At 41.3% G+C, this 23,765-nt stretch overlaps 1 protein-coding gene across 1 annotated transcript in view; it reads left to right on the forward strand.

Annotated features, from left to right (window-relative positions):
• Positions 1–3,433: 3,433 nt before the first annotated feature.
• The window catches only part of LOC118564091 (NACHT, LRR and PYD domains-containing protein 3-like), a gene marked incomplete at its 5' end in the record, with an annotated part of 36,010 nt that continues 15,678 nt past the window's right edge, over positions 3,434–23,765 (forward strand). The window contains 3 exons of the mRNA XM_036140762.1: positions 3,434–5,115; positions 5,355–5,528; positions 10,237–10,410. Coding sequence (XP_035996655.1) covers positions 3,434–5,115; positions 5,355–5,528; positions 10,237–10,410 — 2,030 coding nt within the window. The remainder of the gene's footprint in view (positions 5,116–5,354; positions 5,529–10,236; positions 10,411–23,765) is intronic.

Here is a 23,765-nt window from a genome sequence, read left to right on the forward strand (position 1 = left end):
GTGTGTTAGTATGACCATAGGCTGCGTGTTTCTTAAATATTATTAGAAAGTGTTTGTTCGATTGGTGTAATAAGAGAGTCTGCTTTTTAATTGGGTTAATAGATTTAAAAGGATAAATAGGTTAAATGGGGTTTGTGCAATTAAAGTGGCAATATGTGGTTTGTGCTACGTAAGCTTGTATGTGTTTCAGTGTTTGGTGTTATTTATCAAGTAGCATTTTGTATTGAATGGAATATTTAAGACTGACATTTACATATAAAATTTGTAAATATTTATGGACATTTATGTGTTTATGCGATTACTTATGTGTGTATTTTTTTGTTGTTTAAAGGTTTTTTACCTGTTTGAACACTGCTAAAGAAAATAAAAGAAAAAGAAAGTGGAAAAGAAAACAAACTGAGTGGATTCCAGTTTTATTCTCCATGTAGACGGGTCAAAATCCCTTTCAAGTTGGGAAATCTGCACAACTAAGCTGACAACTTGACACCAAAGACGTGTATATATTTGGATTTATGATTGTTGGATTCCTCCTCATTGGATTTGGGGGATTTCTGATGTATCAGCAACTGCAGCGACTGCTGGTGGAAAATTCGGCCCTGATGAGGCTGCCAGCAGCATACGACGACTAAGGCAGTGAATGAACAGAACATTAAGCTGGACAAGCTGACTGCAGTGGTTGGAAGGGGCGAGATGGGATAACATCTGGATGTGAAGACGTGAAAAGAAGCCCTCTAATTTGGAAAAATTGGACCCTGGAGCCAGTGATGAAAAGACTTTAAAGCTGAAGGAAAAAGTGTTTTCAGCTTGTTCTCAAAACAAATTGTGTATTTAAATCAGACTTTCCACTATCTAAATTCTTCCCCGCATTGTTATGGTGAAATCGCACAGATCTACTCCTCCCTGCTTCCTCATCCCCCCTGCAAGACATCGTCGGAGTCGTCAAGCTGGGCTGCGAAGTGATAAAAGACTTTCCATCAAGAACACTTGCCTGCCGGGGTGACGGTGTTCATGGACATACAGAATTCCACACAACATGCACACACTACTGACTTACATTTATCTCATGGACTTACACACGACAAATCTCAAATGTTTTCCTTCTGCTATTATGTGTCTCGTTATATTTGTGCTCTTTGTGCAAATGAGTTTTTTTGTGTAGGATTTCTCATACTGTATCGTGAGTCGTTAGGGTATAATAAATTCTTCTCTTTTTTTCTCCCTCCACGTTTTTTAATGTTCCTTTAACAGATTTCAAGGACAGCGCCATGTGGGCAAAAAGTCCGGGCCAGTTTGGAGGAACGCACCTAATGGCTGCGCTCAAACAGCAGCGGCCGACTGGCTGCGTTCCTTGACAATGCAAAGCCTCAGTCAATCGTTCCCCAAAAATGTTTGTTAAGTGTATGTGATGGACGGTTGTACTGGAACTGAATTTTTGACTGCAATGCAAATTGTAGTTGACAAAAAATTGTTTTTTTTTCTCCCCCGTGTCCTGTCTAGCAATGTGGCTATAAGAATTGATGTCTTATTGCCAAATGAAGCTTGACAGCTTGTGCTTTCACAAGTGGATCAGTCGGCTATTGACCTAGTGCTCCGCTTGATTCATGCTTGCAATTAGCTTTATTGTAATTTATGTAATATGTAATCAACTTTTGTGGACAATGGGAAAGTGAAATAGTAAAGGAAGAACAAGAAAAGAAAAAAAAGAGGTAAAGGAAAGGGTTTAAAAAGGGAGAGATTGACAATACGGCTTCAGTCTGCTTTGTAACCTGCAAAGAGATATGTAAAAGGAACAGCAAACAGATTTAGTACAACAGAAACAGTGAAGTAACACCATGATGTTGCCGCTGTGTTACATGTATTATTTAAACTAATTATTAAAAAGGATGGCGGGCATTCTGTATAGAAGTGAACACCAAGTAGCTGGAGCCTAGCCCCCGTAGGTGTTTGAGAGTGCGTTTGTGTATGTAAAATTTATACAAGGGAAAGGTGCTCAAAAGTGGATGTGAAGAACCAAACTGCCTTCCTCGAGCACAGAGGACGGCCCCGGGGGACCCATAACCCCGGACCCCAGAGGGGCCCCCAGAGCAGAGCGACCAGGAGGGTCCAGCCCCGAGGCACTCCCCCCCACCCATCCGAGGCTGAGGAGAGACGGCCCCGAGGAAAACCCACAGTGCCGAAGCCCCCAGGAGTCGCAGAGGCGAGCACGTGGGCCCCGCCGGCAGCCAGCCCCACTGGAGCGAGACAGGCCATGGGCCCCAGAGCCCCCAAGGGCACCCCGCCGGGAGCCCCGACGGAGCCCCGGAGGGCCAGGCCCCGAGAAGCAGCCACCAGGAACGAACCGACGCCCTCCCGGAGATCCGCCCCGACCCCAAGGGCCACCAATGCACCAGCGAGCCCAAACCCCAGCCAGCAGAGGGGGCCAGGACAGGGGAGACTTGAGATGTTCTTGGGAGGGGGAGCCGACCCGACCCATCCATCCATCCATTTTCTAAACCGCTTTATCCCTTATGGGGTCGCGGGGGGTGCTGGTGCCTATCTCCAACTTTGAGCCGACCCGACCCAAACCTGTCAAAATAAATGACAGGTTTGTCACAAACACAAACTCATTTACACCTTCCCACCCTAGTTCCCCGCTCATAACACACACAAAAAAGGGACGTAGTACACACACTTGCACGTGAAAAAAAAGACAATAAAATGTATTGATTATTAATTCTGCATAGGAAGAAAATACAATCATTAACCTAATACAGATTTTTCTAAAGCCTTCAGCTGGTGAGATAGACTTTTTCCAGTAACTGCTGACTCAGGTTTCTAATTTTAGGCCTGAGAGTTTTGGGGTTTTCAATATTTAATTTGTTTTCCAGCATGCATCCTGGCCTTGACCTCTCCTGACCTTGACAGCTTCATGATTTCAGTCTGATGTGTCCTTCATGTATTATTCTGTTCCAGCTGCTGGAGGACAACATTGTCACTTTTGTGAAGAATGAGCTGAAGAAGATCCAGAAGGTTCTGAGTCCAGATGACCCAGAATGCTCAGAGAGTCAGAGAGATGAGGAGAAGGTGTTGGAAGGTGAGGATGAAGAGCAGAGGAGGAGCAGCAGTGAGGCACTGATGAAGATCACTCTGAACTTCCTGAGGAGGATGAAGCAGGAGGAGCTGGCTGACCGTCTGCAGAGCAGTAAGAGGATTTCTACAAAGATTTAACCTGATGGATAAATCACACATTTACTGATGTCTGAAGAGATGGAATCACATTTATTCACATCATCCTCAGAAGATCATGTTGTTTCCTTCCTGATTTCACTTTTTTTGTGTTAATTTAGAACATTCTGCTGCAGTTTGTCAACATAAACTTAAATCTGGTCTGAAGGAGAAGTTCCAGTGTGTGTTTGAGGGGATCGCTAAAGCAGGAAGTCCAACCCTTCTGAACCAGATCTACACAGAGCTTTACATCACAGAGGGAGGGACTGGAGAGGTCAATGATGAACATGAGGTCAGACAGATTGAAACAGCATCCAGGAAACCACACAGACCAGAAACAACCATCAGACAAGAAGACATCTTTAAAGTCCCACCTGGAAGAGATCAACCAATCAGAACAGTGATGACAAAGGGAGTGGCTGGCATTGGGAAAACAGTCTTAACCCAGAAATTCACTCTGGACTGGGCTGAAGACAAAGCCCACCAGAACATCCACTTCATATTTCCATTCACCTTCAGAGAGCTGAATGTGCTGAAAGAGGAAAAGTTCAGCTTGGTGGACCTTGTTCATCACTTCTTTACTGAAACCAAAGAAATCTTCAGCTTTGAACACTTCCAGGTTCTGTTCATCTTTGATGGTCTGGATGAGAGTCGACTTCCTCTGGACTTCCAGAACCAGGAGATCCTGACTGATGCTACAGAGTCCACCTCAGTGGATGATCTGCTGACAAACCTCATCAGGGGGAAACTGCTTCCCTCTGCTCGCCTCTGGATAACCACACGACCTGCAGCAGCCAATCAGATCCCTCCTGAGTGTGTTGGCATGGTGACAGAGGTCAGAGGGTTCACTGACCCACAGAAGGAGGAGTACTTCAGGAAGAGGTTCAGAGATGAGCAGCAGTCCAGGAGGATCATCTCCCACATTAAGACATCAAGAAGCCTCCACATCATGTGCCACATCCCAGTCTTCTGCTGGATCACTGCTACGGTTCTGGAGGACGTGTTGAAGACCAGAGAGGGAGGAGAGCTGCCCAGCACCCTGACTGAGATGTACATCCACTTCCTGGTGGTTCAGACCAAAGTGAAGAAGGTCAAGTATGATGGAGGAGCTGAAACAGATTCACACTGGAATCCAAAGAGCAGGATGACGATTAAGTCTCTGGGAAAACTGGCTTTTGTTCAACTGCAGAAAGGAAACCTGATCTTCTATGAATCAGACCTGACAGAGTGTGGCATCGATATCAGAGCAGCCTCAGTGTACTCAGGAGTGTTCACACAGATCTTTAAAGAAGAGAGAGGGCTTTACCAGGACAAGGTGTTCTGCTTCATCCATCTGAGTGTTCAGGAGTTTCTGGCTGCTTTTCATGTTCATCAGACCTTCAACACCTCTGGTGTCAATATGATAAAAAAACAAACATTTAAGAGGTCTTCATTTTCTAAGAAATCTAAACTAACGTCTCTTCACCAGACAGCTGTTGATCAGGCCTTGCAGAGTCCAAATGGACACCTGGACTTGTTCCTCCGGTTCCTCCTGGGACTTTCACTGCAGACCAATCAGAGACTCCTACAAGGTCTGCTGACACAGACAGGAAGTATCTCACAGACCAACCAGGAAACAGTTCAGTACATCAAGAAGAAGATCAGTGAGAATGTGTCTGCAGAGAAAAGCATCAATCTGTTCCACTGTCTGAATGAACTGAAGGATCGTTCTCTAGTGGAGGAGATTCAACAGTCTCTGAGTTCAGGAAGTCTCTCCACAGATGAACTGTCTCCTGCTCAGTGGTCAGCTCTGATCTTCATCTTAGTGTCATCAGCAGAAGATCTGGATGTGTTTGACCTGAAGAAATACTCTGCTTCAGAGGAGGTTCTTCTGAGGCTGCTGCCAGTGGTTAAAGCCTCCAACAAAGCTCTGTAAGGACACAGAATGTTGCTGCTTTTATTTCTGATAGTGAGAAATCTGCTAATGAGGTAAATATTGATTCATGTTGCTTCAGTTTATTTATAATGAACCAGTTCACAATAAAGGGAAACATAAAGACATGTAAAATCAGACAGATCCATTTACCTTTCTAAGGAGAACAGGTGACTGCAAAGAAATCATTATTTCTGATGAGTTGTTTAATAGCAGATTTTTCTCCATGTCTCCTCAGACTGAGTGGCTGTAACCTCTCAGAGAGAAGCTGTGAAGCTCTGTCCTCAGTTCTCAGCTCCCAGTCCTCCAGTCTCAGAGAACTGGACCTGAGTAACAACAACCTGCAGGATTCAGGAGTGAAGCTTCTCTCTGTTGGACTGGAGAGTCCAAACTGCACACTGGAAACTCTCAGGTACAAAGTTCTCCAAACCTTGTTGAGACCAGATTTCTGTCCATTACCTGCTAAAACAGACCTGGGCGTTTTATGGCCCGCGGGCCACATCCGGCCCGCGAGGCGTCCCTGTCCGGCCCGCGGACCATCAGTCCAAAAAACAAGTACTTTAGTGTGGATGCGACGCAACGGTCTTTTATGTTGAAAGGGCTTGACGCGTTTTTTACAAGCGCGCGCAGCACGTACGTGCACGCACGTGCACGCTGCTATCTGTCTCCCCCAGTCTGCCCAGTGACAGGTCAGGTCACGCAGCGAGCATATTTTCCGCCCAAAATGTCAGCACATAAAAAAAGGAAAGTTGATTCTGAGGGTCGCGTATTCAACAAGGCTTGGACAGAGAAATATTTGTTCACAGAAGTCAAAGGTAAAGCCCTATGTTTGGTTTGTGGCGCACAAGTTGCTGTGTTAAAGGATTACAATCTGAATCGTCACTACGCGACCAAGCATGAGGAGAAATACAAAAACTTTTCTGATAAAGAGCGCGCCACTGAGTCGTCAGTTTTGCTAGCCAAGCTGCAATCTCAACAAACACTTTTGAGAAAACGCTTGCCATCTAGAGCTGCTGCGGTCAAGACAAGTTTTGTTATCTCTCACAAGATAGCAAGAAAGAGTAAACCCTTTTCTGATGGGGAGTTCATTAAAGAATGTTTACTGGACTCATCCGCGATCATTTGCCCGGACAAAACGGGCGCTTTTGAGAGCGTTCCACTATCGCGCCGCACTGTGACGCGAAGAGTTGAGGACATCGCAAAAAACCTGGAGGAACAACTAAAGGAGATGGCAAAGGGCGTTGACTTCTTCTCCCTGGCTCTGGATGAGAGCAGTGATGTACGGGACACCGCCCAGCTGCTCATCTTCGTCCGCGGGATCAACGCAGGCTTCGCAGTGACAGAGGAGCTGGCGGGCATGCGATCAATGAAAGGGACAACAACAGGGGGTGATCTCTTTACGGAGGTAAATGCATGTCTGGAAAATTTGGGACTGCAATGGGACAAACTGGTGGGAGTGACAACAGACGGCTGCCCAAATCTGACAGGAAAAAACATTGGTCTATTGAAGAGAATACAAGATAAAGTGGGAGAAATTAACCCTGAACAAAAGTTAACTTTTTTGCATTGTATAATACACCAGGAAGTGTTATGCAAATCCGTGTTGAATGTGAATCACGTAGTGGAAGTTGTAACAAAAACTGTAAACTTCATAAGAGCAAGAGCTCTTAATCATAGACAATTTCTTTCACTTTTAGAAGAATGTGAGACTGAGCACCGTGACATTAGCTACCATACAGCTGTGAGGTGGCTCAGCTTGGGAAAAGTGCTGAGAAGCTTCTGGGACCTGAGAAGCGAGATTAAGGAGTTCTGTGAGAGGAAGGGAAAGGACATCCCCCAGCTTTCAGAGGCCGACTGGTTGGCAGATCTTTCTTTTACTGTAGATGTGACTGCTCAAATGAATGAACTAAATGTGAAACTGCAAAGCAAGGGACTTTTTGTATTTCAAATGTACAGTGCAGTCAAGGCTTTCAGTAGGAAGTTGCAGCTTCTTTCAAGCCAGCTGAGGGATAATATTCTCACTCACATGCCAACACTAAAGCAAGCTACACCATCAGCAGATCAGCTCCTGAGGTACTCATCCATGTTAGATGCACTGCACAATGAGTTTTCAAGGAGATTCCAAGACTTCAAAATAGTTGAGAGTGAGATGAACATGGTTTCTTCGCCCTTCACTTGTAGTGTTGAAGATGCATGTAGTGATGTTCAGATGGAACTTATTGATCTGCAGGCTGACACACTTTTGGCAGAGCACTTTAAGTCAGTCTCACTGCTTCAGTTTTACTCTTCACTAAAAGAGGAGAACTTTCCACACCTGAGGAGACATGCTCAAAAGATCCTTGTACTTTTTGGATCTACATATGTGTGTGAGCAAACATTTTCGCTGATGAAGTTCAACAAATCCAGATACAGGTCTTCCATTACAGATGACCACCTTGCAGCTGTCCTGCGCATAGCTGCATCAGACATTGAACCAGACTTCAATGCACTTGTTGAAGCACAGGAGAGATTGGACTTTTCACATTGAAAACTTAACTGAATTCCAATAATTTTGTGCTAATGTTGATAAGCTGTTCATGTTTACAATAAGACTTTATTGTTCATGGTGGAGAAGTTCACGTTATAAAATAATCAAATTTTCATTTGTGAAGAGATTAAAAAAAACAAAATCTGTAATGTTCTGTTCTGGTTCATGATGTTGTTGTTGTTGTTGTTGTTTTGGTTAAGTTAACTTTCCTGCCTTAGGGTTTATTTCTGTTTCTAGTATTGTATTGGATTCATGTTTAGCCTTCACTGTTTTAGTTATCTGGTTTTCTCTTTATGGCTATTTTTGCTCTGTAGTTGGTCATCTTAGTTTCTGTCCCATCAGCCTCTCTGTCACTTCCCCTTCCTTGATCACTCTCACCTGTTCCTAGTTAATCAGAAGTCACTTAGTTTCACCTGTCCATCTGTCTATTTAAACCCTCCTCAGTTTTCTGTTTGTTGCTGGAACTTCTCACACACGTTTCATTGGTAAGAGCCCTTCAGCATTTGTATGTATTGCCTGACCAGTTCTTCTGTTTTTTGAATCTGTCCCAGTTTTTGTTGTCTCCCAGATGTTTGGTCTGTACACCTTTTTGGATTGTTTTTTGTCTGCCTTCCTGACCCATCATCTCCTTTAATAAATCCCATCAAGCATTATTTTAGTGTCTGGCTGAATACCGGGTTCATCTCCTCATAATTCATTACAAAATCTTATAGTATGATTGCGTTTGTTTTACACTATCACTTTTATATACTTATATATACATTATATACATATTTACAGAATATGTAAAATTTCTTATTACCAAAAGAATCATAAAAAGGCAGAATGAGCATTATAAAATTATTCGTTTTAGTGGTGCGGCCCTCCAGCACATTTCAGATTTGTCATGTGGCCCCCTAAAGAAATTAATTGCCCACCCCTGTGCTAAAACATGATGGAAAATGTTAGTTCAGTTATAGATTTGTCAACTTTTATTGTCTTACCTTTACTCCCAATTGATACAATACAGGCCCAGACTCACAATATGGCAGTGGTTCTCAAATGTTTTATTTTGCACCACCTTTGATGAATGAACACCCCTTCCTCCCCTATCCCTACAGAATGGGTAAAAAGTTTTACTTTCATTTTTTTCTTTTTTAATGCATTAATGTCCTTGATCTGAAGATTATCCAGAAAATTGAAAAAAATTAAATAGATTATGTGACAATGGTTTTTCACAAGTACAACTTTTCAACATCCCCACACTTTAACGGTATAATATTAAAAATATAAGAGATTTTTAGCCCTAATTATACCTACAGTCAAAACAAAGTATGAAACAAAATGTTCACTGCCTGCAGACACAGCTCCTTCTCTCTGTGGAAAGACAGCACATTTTAATTTTTACTATTCATGAAAGTAACTTCAGTTACTTTAAGTTTTTAGGTGTTAAATTATACATATTTTCCCCTTAATAGTCCCACAGAGGGGTAATTTGTTATCTGCTTTTAACCAATTTCTTAGGAAGCAGTGTTGAATCAGCACACTCCAAACACATGCAGGCCAGAGCAACAGTGTAAGAAAGAGCACTGAAAGACTGGATCTGACCTCAGATGGGAGATGTCTCAAAGGCATTCTGCTGATTCTGCAAGTGTGAAATATTTGCTCAGCCTACGCTGCAAATGCCACTGATCCAAACCACTACTTTATTCTTCATCTCAGCTTCAATTCTTGACTCCATCTGTTATGATTGCTTAGGTTGAGTCCAATGTGAGCCAGACACGGAGCTGATGCTAAAGGATTTATTAAAGGAGATGAGGGGCAATCCAGGCAAAAACAAATCACAATGGTTCAGAGCAGACATCCAGGTAGAAACATAAAGGTTGAAGCAGACTCAAAAACAGAATCGGGTCAGGACAGGCAACAAACGGGTAACTAGACAGAGTAACAGACGCTTGAGTGAGAAGTGGCAATGCGAGATGTCCTGGCAACAAACAGAAAACAAAGGCGGTCTTAAATAGGCGAACGGAACAGGAGATCAGGGCGGGACTAATTAACCAAAACAGGTGGAGGTGATTAAAAAAAGAGCATACAGACTAATAGACAATAACCCTAAGGTAGAAAACAAGACAAAGAATAAACAGACACGAGCTGAAATAAAAACTAATAACAAAGACCAGATAACTAAAACAGGCTAAGCATAAATCCAATACAAAATAAGAAACAGAAATAAATCCTAAGACAGAAAAGTTGGCTAAAGTGAAAAAACCTGAATCACAACAGAACGTTACACCATCAATGAGATTAAAGTGTTCTAAACAGCAGAACAGAGGTTCTACTGGGACCACCAGTTTATCTTTTGTATTTTAGGTCCAGTTTTAAGTTTGCTTAAAGCTAGAACCTTCTGCAGAGTTTGTGTCAGTTTGCAGAATTTCCTTCCCAATGGAGCTCTAGTCAGGATTCATCTGTTTAAATATGTCAGATGTTACATTTTGTTACCTACAGAACAAAATATGGTTTGATTTATATTTTATATTCATTCAAACCAGCTGAGCAGCAGTTTCTTGAGCATTACTTTCTCATCTCAACATCATGTGTTGAATTGTGTGTTTAGCTTGTCAGGCTGTCTGGTCTCAGAGGATGGCTGTGCTTCTCTGGCCTCTGCTCTGAGCTCCAACCCCTCCCATCTGAAAGAGTTGGACCTGAGCTACAATCATCCAGGAGACTCAGGAGTGAAGCTGCTGTCGGCTGGACAGAAGGATCCACGCTGGAGACTGGAAGCTATCAGGTATGGAAGATTAAAGGTTTAGAGGTACTTTATGATATAGTTTGATCAGACTGATTTATGACCATGGATAATAAATCAAAGCCTCCTCAATTTTATTGACACCATTATTGTATAGTGTCTTTAAATAAGGCTAACATCTCATCAGGAATAGTTTAATGCAGTGTCCCAAAGTGGGAAGATTCAAGGTGATGATACAAATCCTGACAGGCTCAGCATGATGGTCTGTTTCCCCAGAAATAGTGGAAAGCTGAGGGCTGTCTTTGTGCAAGATTGGAGCAGAAAGACTTAAAAATACAAAGATCATTAATCTTAATCTTAAGGATATGTAAATTAAAATAGGTGCCATAGACAAGTGATGTTCTGAAGGCAGAACTGTGGCGCAGTTTTGGGTCATGTTAGAGGAGATATAAAATGGTGTTTCTGGAAGCAGTGAAGATCTTTACAAGATGAGTTTTCAAAGCAGTCTATGTTGTATTTCTTGACAGTGAGTGTCCTTAAGACTGCAGAGTTTTGTTTATTGTCCACTCAGAATAATTTGTTAAGTAGATTTATTGGATTATCTGGATCTTTCCTGTCAGCTCATTTTAGCTGACAGCAGATATGGCCAACTAAGCCTACCTTTTCCCTTGAGTTGATGATTCTGATCATGTGTAGTTGCCTTGTTTACTTGATATCCACATTATCAGTGATTGAAGCATAAGACTGGAAGATATTAAAACAGTTTTCATTTGTTCCCAGATCTAGTTGGGGCTCCAAATATAGGCCTGTTAGGTTTACTAGACAGCATGTGGCTGTAATGATTTGTGTATTCTACTAATACGACAGGTTGTGATTACATCAAATCATAATTTGTATTTTTATTCATTTATTATTTTTTGTAGAAGCACAGACATTTATCCAGAGCCCACCCTGCGATCACCACCATAGTGAGCTGGACATTCATTTTAGAAATCATCATTACAAGTGAAGTTGTGCTGTCCTCATCATACGGATCATCTATATGGTTTGACAGTCAGTTAAACGCCTCTTGAACATCAAGACTCTGAAGATTGATGACTTTTTATCCACAGGTTTATTAATGTTGCAAGAAGGTGAAACTGTAACATACAAAATGCAATCAGATATATGGCTGCCCTTTTAATATTTTAAAGCAATAAACTAAGTAGAACAGATCACCCTGTTCCAACACAAACACCACTCAAAGTCCCATTATCATGTACACATCTAATGAATCAAGTATTTCTCCATTCACTCATTTAACTACATGGTTCAACATACAAATCTGCCACAAAATACACATAAACAGTATTAATGCATCAGGAATAAATATACTTTCACAAAGTAAACCATACATACTTTCGATGCTACCCAAAGGCATAGGAAGTTGCAGATGCTGCTGGCTAAACTTAGATACAAATCTTAATCTCTACCACACATGGCAAACAGGCTTAAATTGGGCCTACAAACATTTACTTCCCAATTACCTTGCCCTACATCCTGTGTGACAACTTCCTGTTACTGGGCTTCAGTGTTTCTTAAAGTGACAGCACCATTTTACTCATGTTTAAAGAAATCTACATTAAACTAGCTTGTAACAGTACAGAAGTAGAGGATCCAGATTCTGGCAGTGTAAAAATGAACTAAGAAACCTGATGTTAGAACAGACGGTGAAAATGATGGTGATGTTAAGAGGACTTTCAGCCTGCAGGACTCTGAGCTCCAAAGACAAATGGGTCAATGACGTGACGTGCAGATTTTCGTGTCCGAGTGCACTACTTTGGTTTAAAATATTTTTTAATGATTTATAATAATCATTTTATTCTATAAAACTTGTTTTATTTGAGCATATTTCCAGTTTGTCATAAAAATGATACATATTTTATGTTTTGCCATCTCAAACTCTCAAAATGTCAGGTGGCGCAACCGTCCGAGCAAGTTAACACTATGTAAATATATATATGTAATTTTAAATACCAATTAATATAATATTAATATGGTGGTATAATTTTATATTGAAAACCTTTCAAATAATCAAAATTTAATAGTTACATTGTTCTTAAATTGTTTGGAATATTGAAAGGAACTTTGTCCGGAAATGTGCATATCTGAAATGTCAGGGCGGCGCAACCGTATTCATACAACTTTTATTTTGAATTGTAGAGAGAGATGAGTTAACAGGATATTGCATCATCAAAAGGACCCCAAGTGACCTTTACTGATGATTGAAAGGTTTGTAAATCTCTCTCTCAAATATTGATAAAAATAGCTGTTTTTTCTTCATAGTTAGACTTGTACAGTTTCACATGTCAGGTGGTACAACCAATGTAAAGCTGTGAAAAAGTTATTTTAATGTAAAACTCTTTATTGTTTTGTAAAAATGAATGAATGAACTAGCTAGCAAAGTCAAAAGGTTATATAGGTGTCCAAGTAGATGCCTGAATAATTGGGAATTAGTAGCAAATGTCAGGCAGCGCAACCAGAAAGTCAGGTTGCACAACCAGAAGAAATGTCCTTTCTTGATTAAATAAACATGTTAACCTGATATATACTATTAAATCTTTTAAAAATATTAATTAAATATACATTTATAGTAACTATATACATTAAATATATTTATATTTTTATATTATAAAAAGCCAACAAATGCATCCGAAAAGGCTTTTCTCCACCATTAACCGCCTTCTTGACCCTCCCGACTCTCCGCAACCCTCTGATGCCGCTGATCTCTACTCCAGGTTCCTGGACTTTTTCCACCAGAAAGTGGCCACCATCCACTAGCAGCTCCAGGCATCTACACCCTCCCCTCTGGCCACACTACCTCGGCAGGACATGTACTATCCTTCTGCCTGCCCACCACAGTGCCGGCTCTCTACCTTCTCCCTGTTGGATGCTGATCAAGCCCTCGCCCTCTTGACCAAAGCCGGGACCTCATCCTGCAGCCTGGATCCACTACCCACAACCCTTGTGAAGGCCTGTCTCCCCACCATCTGCCCCCCGGTGGCTGACATCATCAACGCCTCACTTGGCTCTGGTGTGGTACCCTCCAGCTTTAAGTTGGCGGCCGTGACTCCAACACTCAAAAAGCCAGGCCTGGACCCAGATGACCCCAACAACTACCGTCTGATCTCTAACCTTCCATTCCTGAGCAAGATCTTGGAAAGAGCAGTGACTGCCCAGCTACAACATCACATGTCCCACCATGAGCTCTTTGAACCTTTTCAATCGGGATTTAGACCCCATCACAGCACCGAAACAGCCTTCATCAAAATAACAAACGACCTCCTGATTGCTGCAGACAACTGCCTTGTTTCCATCCTCATGCTCCTCGACCTCTCTGCTGCCTTCGACACCATTTCCCACTCCATCCTCCTCTCCCGTCTCCCTGACCTCATCGGCCTTACCGACACTACTCTCTCTTGGTTTCAGTCTTACCTCTCCAACCGTAAACAATACATCACTCTGCAAGGCTCCTACTCATCTACTGCAACAGTTAACCATGGCGTTCCTCAGGGATCTGTCCTTGGTCCCCTCCTCTTTACTATTTACTTGCCCCCCCTCGGTCAGATTATCCGCAACCATGGACTCAGTTTCCACTGTTATGCAGACGACACCCAACTGTATGTCAGCACCAAGCCCTCCTCACAACTTCCACAAATACAACTCAACAACTGTCTGCATGATATCAAAACCTGGATGACCAACAACCTTCTGAAACTCAACACCAAGACAGAGATCATGGTGGTGGCCCCAGCACCACTGCTCAGGAAGGTTGGAGACCTCACCCTGGTCATTGACGGCTGTCCCACCTCTCCATCGCCCAAAGTGCGGAACCTGGGCGTCATTTTGGACTCCACACTCTCATTCAGTTTCCACATCCAGAGCATCACCAAATCTGCCTTCTTTCACCTCCGTAACATTTTAAGACTCCAGCCGCCACTTACCGACTCAGTCACCGAAACTCTCATTCATGCATTCGTCACCTCCCGTCTGGACTACTGCAATGGTGTCCTGTCTGGGTTACCCAACAAAGCCCTAGACAGATTGTAGTATGTCCAGAACTCAGCTGCCAGGGTGTTAACCCACACCAAGCCCTGGCAGCACATCACCCCATCCTCAAGAAACTCCACTGGCTGCCAATCAAACAATGCATCAGCTACAAAATCCTCCTCCTCACTTACAAATCACTTCACTCACTGGCACCCAAGTACATCACTGACCTCCTCCACCCGTTCACCCAGTCATGGTCCCTGCGCTCCACCAGCAAGGACTTACTCTCCATTCCCCGCACCAGACTCAAAACCTTTGGTGACAGGGCTTTCTGTGCAATTGCCCCTACTCTTTGGAACACCCTAGACACCTGAGATTGTTTTATTCTGTGAAATAAAAATGAAATTATTCAACATATGTGTTGTTATTATGAATCTTGTCAGATGGCGCAACAGCATCGTCAGGTGGTGCAACCAGGTAAAATACTAATTTAAACCAAGAAATGGGAGATTGAAGTGAACAAATGTTTGGAAATTGTGATGTAAATAATCATTCTATGCAACAATATACTTTTAAAATTTATAGAGTATTTATTCACATTTTAAATCTAAAGTTTGATGTTGGAAACCCAAAATACCTGCCCCCTACAATAAAGAATCCAAAAGTTACTTTTAATACTCAGCTCAACTACAAAATAATAATGTGTTGTGCACTGTAGACACTTCCAGGTATACTTACTAAAATATTTACTTAGGAAAAAAAAAAGGAAGTGAGTTTTTTTTCAAGAAACGTTCGGTTGTACCACCTGACATTTTTTGGCTGGTGAAATTGCAAATACAGTCTAAAACTCTATTTAAACCTTGTAAATGTTGTGCAACCATTAAGACTTGTTTAAACACACTCTTCCAACTTCAAATAAATGTATTCTGTCCATTTTTACAGATTTTTAAAAATATATACTTTTTGAAGGCTTATTTGTCATTGACCCAAATGTCAGAATAACATCAAAAAGATGCAAAAAGCTGCTGAGCACTAATTAAATGGGTTCCAGTCCTTTTAAAATCAGTAAAACTTTTAACATAGGTTATTAAAACATCTACAAACAATTTCAATATACCATTCTAGTAAAATGAAAATTAAAAAGATTTTTATCTCCTTATACATCGTTATATTTTAAAAGCTACCTACCTCCTTTCCTTCCTACTTCTAGATCTGTCAGAGTTAAGAATAACTTTGGCTATAACTTTATTCACTTTTATTTTATCACATTTTTTAGCCAAATCTGGGCTTTCTGAGATTTGGTTTCCTTCTTTCCCTTTGACTTTAGACTAGATAATCCAGGTACGGTGCTGAAACCAGCAGCTCTGAGTTCATGTGTGATTATAGAGAAAAGTAATGGAGACTTTTCCTCCAAGATTGCAGGAGGTTGTTGTGATGAGAGATGAAAACATGTTCTAAAAAGCACAGTTGGTTAAAATGTGTAAAAGATAAAATAAAACTGTACAACTAATTTTCTGTTTAAGTGGAAATGTTTCAGTGACAGGAGAGAAGATACAGGAGGAGGATGTCCAACATTTAGAAAAGATCATCTAACATACAGAGAAATGAGTAGAGGAACTGATCTGGAATATGTAGTAACAGAGAGAACAATAAAAGTTAAAATAACATAGTTAACTGTTATAATCTCTGTGAAACGTAACATCTGAACCAAGTAATGGAGTTTAAGTGTAGATAATCAGTAATTTGTGCTGACTTTAATACATATGAATTATTATGGGAGAAAACAGAACAGATGGAAATGGAGATATTGTAAAAGAACATTTAGAGGGTAATTGATTCTGCTGAATAACGGAAGATGAATCAGAACAGATGTTCATCCAGGAAATGGATCAGCCCTTGAGTTAACACTAGTGTCCAGGAATATTTCAGCTGGTTGTGAAATTTATTTCACGTCTGCAGGTGTGGCATACCGAGCCACCAGTGGGTTGAAATACCTACACCATGATTAGGTACATGTTTAACATAATTTACATTTAATATAGTTTATGTTCAGAGTGTGTTGAAATTGTGTTTTCTAATAAGCAAAGATTGTTTTGTTATTTGAAAATTTGTTATTGAGTTGTATGCACCGGCTAACTCCAACCAGCAGAGGGCGTGTTTGCTATTCTGTGTGTTCTCGGTCATTCAGAGAATGAGGACACTTATAAATGTGAAGCTGATATATGTGTGTGGTGAACTGACGATTAGGGTTGGAAATTGATAAGATTTTCACAATTCGGATTCCCTTATCTATTCTGTGAAACAATTCGATTCCTTATCAATTCTCTTATCGGTTCCAATTTGGGGACATTTTTTTAACCTCTTAAACAAAGAGAGACATGGTATTAAGCATTTAAATTTAAAGTAATACTAATATTACATTTTAGAGACATAAAAAGACAACAAATAAACAGTAAAATATGGTTTATAGTTTGGGTTCTGCAATGTTATGAGTATAAAACTCATCTTTAGAACCAATCTCTGCTCAAAATGGTGATCTGCGCCGTCTAATCTACTTTCAGCAGTTATCATCAGTTATTGCACCGTAAACTGCAGAAAATACGGGCAGAGCGGCTCTTTCTGAGTTTACTCGGCTCATGTCAGGATGAGCTGCAGTGCGTTATTAGGCGGAGGGATATTTCAGCGTCACTTAGTTTAGAGCCCAAACAAGCGACTTCACTTTCAGAAACAAGCCAAAAAAACTGCAACCACAGAACTCATGAAATTTACAAGCGACTTTAGAAAAAAGAAGACCAAAGTTGCATAAAATAAGTGGGCTTCACAACAGTGAGCATTCTATCGAAGTATGTCATATCACTCTGCCCCTCTGGTCAGGTAAACAAATGTCCCGGCAAATTCTACATTATAAAATACAAAAACCTACTGAAAAGTCTCGCTTTCATGTCATCTTGAAGACATTCTTCTTCGAAATGTTGGCTACAGACGACGTGTTTTCTCTCTGGCCAGAAGCATGATGGCAAGTTGGTAATCCAACAAAAGAACCTGTGGTGGATCATGAAGTGGAAAGGTGAAAAAACAAACGTTTTTTCCACTTTTACCCGATTTATTAGAACATCCAACTGCCATGCACGTGGACATTGTTGTTTCAACAATAGCTCTTGCAAATTTCAATGGTGAAGCCCTCTGGAAATCTGCAATAACTGTTGTTGTAGAGGGCAGTGCCTTACCGCGACATTACGTCACAGGATGTGATGTAGGGCAACCATTATTGCCCATGCTGGTCATCCAGGTCATGGTCATTCCAAAAAAAAGTAAAAAACAAAGCAACTGGACTTGTTTTCCGTAGTTGAAGACGTTTCGCTTCCTCTCCCGGAAGCTTTCTCAATTCAAAAAGTCTGGAGTAATGATGAGTAACAAGCTTTATACCATTACCAAACAAAGGCCTTTAATGGCTTAGATAACATGCAAATTCAATCGAAACAGGTCCACCCCTTAGTAATGGGCGGTCGTTAAAGCCATTAAGCCAGCAGAATGGACCGAAACTGGTCCACTCCTCTGTAACGAGGAGTCGTTAGAGTTGTTATTGGCTTGGCTTAAAGGAACAATGTTCCTTTATTCTTTAACATTATTGCCCATATTTGGGTAATAATGGCTGCCCCCATACACAGTGATCGAGACAACAATTTATGCTTTTATTTTCTTATTGATTTACGCTAAATTCATTAAATCACCACGACTGTATTAGTTTTAGGTATAGCAAATGATCCACTGGTTTTTACTTGTTGACTGGACTTCTCCTATAAAATGAAGCCAAACTTTCGATCGCTTTACCCGATGGGGTGCCATTTTTTTTGTTTTTTTTCTCTAGACGTACGCCTGGTCACGTCATACTTGCTTACTAAATGCCATGTGCGTAACTTGCGTAAAAACGTGACTTAAGTCGTGCTGCCTGGAATCGATAAAAGAATCGTTAAGCGAGCTGCCAAATAGTGCCATGGAATTGGAACACACGGAACTGGTTAGTGACGTTAAGGATAAAACGTTTGGCTCTTTACAGGTAAGAACGGAGGTCTGGAACTATGTAGTGATTGTAAAATATATCCGACGTGAGTTTATGATCTCAGCTGATTTCAGGTATTGTTCAATCAGAATTAAAATCAGAATCAGACATACTTTATTAAACCCAGAGGGAAATTGCTTTTTTCAGTACCATCACCATTACGTAAACATCCCAAACATTTCAGGGGGGAGACGGTTCACTGAGGCCTTGCTGCCAAGGACAAATTCTGTCCACAAGGCGCTGCCCTTATCTGTAGAAGGAAGATTGCAACACATGGGGGAAAAAGGATGGAGAAAAAAGGCAGAAGTTTGACTATTTATGCTCTCACTAATTAAGAGTCAAACAACAGACAAAAAAAACCCTCATAGCACAAAAAAGCACAAATAAAACAAGACAAAATATATGCAGAAAGGTAATCATTTGAGTGCTGGTCGGGTGCAGTTTGTCTGTATTTGTGAGCATCAGTGTGTGTCTGTGTGAAAGTTTATATTTCCGTGGGGCTCTGCAGGGGCCATTTGTCCTTGGTCTTATCCAGCAGCCAACAGTTCAGAGAAACCTCCATAGATGTCAGCAAGGAAGGTGGGGGGTGGTTGGTCAGGGGATTTGTGCGATGTTGCCATAACAACTCAGGGAGAATGTGGTAGTGGAATGTCTGATTTGAAAAACAGAATTTGTTATGAGAACAAGCTGAAACCAACTTTTCTTTCAGCTTTAGAGTCTTTTTGTCGCTGTCTCCTGGATCTAATTCCAATATTCCAATCGATGGGCTAGTTAACGTTCACACTTCCAGGTTTTATCCAATATCACCTCTGTGTACCACAACCGCGGTCAGCTTACCAAGCCGTCCGTTTTGTTCATTCATCGCCTTAGTGATCACCAGTGCTCTCAACGCTCACGCATTGACCGTGTGACACACGCATTTCACTAACTTCACACGCTCACACGCAAACATGGCATTTCTCACGCATAAAAATCACAAAGCCCGTCTGGGCTGCGGACGTCAAAACTCCGCCTTCTGCTGAGATGTTTCGGCTTCTTTAACAGCTTGTGGCCATCAGTAATTCCTGCTGCAGTTCTTTTTAACAGAGCAGCAGGAAGAGTGATCAGAGTTATGAATAATTTTAGTCTTAACAGTGGTGAAAGTGAGCCGGTAAGGTCCTGTACCGCGTATGCAGGAGGGGGAGGGGGCGGGGGGAGAGCTGCTGCCAGATGACCGGTTCATTCAGAACCAGTCATGGCTGCACGCTGGATCATAAAACAGTTCTGCTAACCAGATGCAGTTTAAAAAGCCACTTGGTCTGTTTATAAGTTTCGTTTTTATTAATTCTGCATTTTTTAACTACATGCACCGTATTTCTGTGCCTCCGCGCTTGCTCCCCCCCTGCTTTTCCCTCGGAGCAGGTGCTTTTATCACAGTTCACCATTCAAAACGTGAATCACTACGTTTAATTCCCTCACATCGGTAGCAACGTGTGCCAGTTAAAGTCAATAGGAGAGTTAGTAGCTGTGTTTCATGCTCTTTTGTTTTTAACAACATAAAATCAGTGGCGCTTCGGTGGGCGTGCTGCCTCGCGCTTTAATTCAGGTGCGCACTTTTAAGCGTCATTTTAGAGAACTTGTAACATCAGGGTAGTGATGGGTCGATGAGGCGTCATGAAACGTTTGGACACATTGCAACTCTGTGCCGATACTGTGTCACTGAATACTGACACCTGCTGGACCTTAAAAATCACTACAGGCAACCTGGTTGACAGAGTTAACTGACACTGATTTGATGACCAAGTATACACAATACAATTTAAATCATTGTATGTTGCATTGTATTATTTTATATTTTCATTTGAATTAAACATATATTTGATTTTTTTTAGATACAGTCAATAAATAATGTGAAGGAGGATGCTTGTGGACTGGCTTTTTTATTTTTTTTACAAATGGTTGATCGGGCGCTGTGTTTAGTTACCTGACTGATATCATCTGTTCTGAAATCGGACATGCTGAGTATGACAAAGGGAGGAAAAACTACTCAGAGTAGCAACTTTCTACTCAGTGTAGATCAGCCGTTTTTTTCTGAAACGACGCTCAGAACAAAGACGCACAGCGCAACCCCCCCAACCAAAAAAGCGTTGCAGAACCCATCCATCAGTGGTGCGCTCCAATCAGCACCTGGCGCTCACAGAGCGAGACTGTGGTACAACACCATCACACCAGAGTTGCAAAATAGTTAAAAATTAACCATTATTAACCGTTATTTTGTTTACAGTTCAGCTTGGATTTTCTTTACTGCGCAGCATAGCTCTGCTGTGCGCGCTGCTGTGCGCGAATGCACACGCGTGCAGCTTAGAGGGAACAGAAACAGTTTGGCGCGTCAGTCAGTTCGAAACAGGTGCTGTATTGGTCACGTGACCGAAACAGTTCCTGTATCGGTCACGTGACTTTTCCGTAGCAATACACACATCGACACGGGTTTCGCTCTATGAGACCGACACATGCGCCGACGCATCGGTGTTGCCGGACCCATCACTACATCAGGGGCTTCATCTCAGATCTGTTAGTACCCCTGTTCCCTTTATAGAAGCACTTTACAGTATTTAGTTATGCATTTTCCCCGCAGCGCAACAACGGGGGTAAAATCCGCTCACCGCACCGCCGCACTGACGAGAGCAATAGAAATTCGTCTGATCAGCGCGGCGACTGACTGAGAAACCTGTCACTGTGAAAGGTGATGAGAATGTTATAAACTGTAACAGTCTAGAAGTGCATTGAGCTGAAAAGAGGGAGACATCAGCAGCTGGATCGTGCGTAAAGACGCAGCGGGAACCTCTGTGTGCTTCAGTGTTGCTGCTGAGGGTAAAATGTTGACCATAAAGGCTTGATGAAACTCAGCCTGATCCACCAATCAGGTTATAGATTTACAATGATAAACAACCCATAGATGAATGTGTAACAGTGTAATAATTCGGTCAATAACTTAAAACTACTTAATTTTATTCAGTATTATTTGAAGAATTGTGTATTTTTTATGTTTTAATCCATTAACTGAACAATAAAGTATTAATACGTCTCTTTCTCTTTTTAACAAAAGTAATACATGTCTACTTCATTGTCTGGTGGGATAAAAATGAGATGGAGTTGACTCCACCGGCTCTTCCAGGGTCCAGTTAGCCCCGCCCCCAAACAAGCCCCCCCCCCCAAAAAAAAAAAAAAATTAGCATAATCTCACTCTTAACTTTTGATAATAGTTGAGAGGTCTGGTGATCACGTCGACTGCCGCCGGCAGTCTCATCAGGACCATGTTGACTGCCAGCAGCTTCTGAAGGTGTTGATACATTAAATATCCTCCGAGACCAAAAAAGAGGAATCCAAGTGTCGTAAATCCGAATAAGTAGACATCTACGTCCTCAACAGAAAGATTTGAGAGGCACACTGTGGACAATTTCTCCCACGGGTCCAAAATGTATCCCGCAAAAAAAGTTCCGTCGGGACAGGCACGCTCCCCGGTCCTTTCCTTTCCAGGTAAAAAAATTTGATCAATAGCGTTGAGAGACCAGCTGACGAGATCAATAATTTCCTTAGCGCTTTCGGTTGCTATGAATAAATGGCACAAAAGACACAAAACAAAGCAAATAGCATGAGAGAAGGGGAAGTTAATAGCAAATAAGGAACTCTGGAGAGCTGAAGAAAAACCGACTGACCTCGAGGAGAGACAGAACAGAAAAATGAATGTTGTTTAGCCAACATAATGTACCGAAAGCAGTTAGCTCATAGTTAGCACGGGATGCTAGCTACTGTGGATGAGTGCGGGGCTTGGGGAACAATGAGCCTGCACTGATCGTGAGGAGTTTGTCAATCTGAGTAAATAAGCTAAAGTAGGGAATGGTTGATTTGATTAATGGTAATTTGATTAAGTTGACAATGTTTGTTAAACATGAGTGGTTGACTGTATTTGAGAAAATTTGCTATAGAATCTATAATGAAACTGATCTGATTTATTGTTTATATGTTGGTACAGAAGTTCAGAATTTCACTGTATGTTCTCGATCTTTTAGAGAATGGAGACACATATGAATTTGATGCTGATATATGTGTGGCGAACTGTGATGTTAAAAATAAATTTTTTGGCTCTGTGCAGAATAAAATAAAGCTGACTTTCAAATTAAATGTGTAGTGCAGGACAGCTTCACTCTGTACCATGATAGACAGGCTGAGATCATTACCCAGTTTTCTGTAATATTCTCCTCACTAAGAATAGCTTACAGGGAAAATTAAAGGGCCGAGGTTCTTTAATGGCGCTGAATAGGAACTCTGAATATATTTGTGAAAGTTCACCTGTTATATTAATTTTATAGTTTTTAATTTTATAAACCACAAAAAGAGAAAAAATAATAACGACCAGATCATCAAACAGTCTTGGATCAGAGCTGTGTTGTCACAAAGTCTCAGATCCTCCATCAAACAATGATCCATTTACTAATTACTACCTTTAGTTCTATTGCATCAGTGACATTACTGCAGGTTCCCAAGGTGTATTGAACACATTCATTTAAAGTCTGGTCCAGTTGGCTCTTCTCTCCATTTGGTACCAGGTCCAAACTTTCAGCACCATCAGTTGTAGGATGGAGGTTCTGCCTTCACCCAATTAGTTTTTCTGCATTTCAAGGCTGCAGTGTGCAGCAGATTGAAGAGGTAGAACTTTGTTGGTCCCTCTGACCCATCTGAAGTGAGACCTAACAATGCAGAACTGGGTTCTGGTGATATGTTGGCTTTAAAAGCTGCTTTGAAGCCTCAGATCCATCCTTCCAGAACACATCCAGCTTGGATAAGCACCACAACACATGGATGTGATCTGCTATGTGTGTTCTGCATGTTCTACAGCGGTTGTTTGGGTGTTCTGCAATTATACACTGTTTAAAGTTATTTCATGTTTAATAGATAACTTTCTGTCTGTTAGGTATTGTCTGGTGAATATCAGCTCTAGAAGCGATATCAGGACAATAGTTAAAAGGGATGATTCGAGCACTGGTGATCTTTTAACAGCAAACTCTGCACACATATAGAATAAGGAGTGACAACTTCTCTTCAAGTTCAAGAATCTATTAACAGAAATAAAATGAACATCCAGAGAACAACACTATATAATACGGTTTATCTGAATTAACACTATATTTCAATCAACAAATCTTCTCTACCAGGCTAGGGAAGCTTATCTAAAACTACTAAGCAATATGAAGATAAAAATAGAAGCTAAGGAAATATGTATACACAGAAAAAAAAAATAAAAATCTCTGTGAAAATCTTAGATTGAGTA

This window comes from Fundulus heteroclitus, chromosome 9 (genome assembly GCF_011125445.2).
Source record: "Fundulus heteroclitus isolate FHET01 chromosome 9, MU-UCD_Fhet_4.1, whole genome shotgun sequence".
In the NCBI taxonomy this organism is placed as follows: Eukaryota; Metazoa; Chordata; class Actinopteri; order Cyprinodontiformes; family Fundulidae; genus Fundulus; species Fundulus heteroclitus.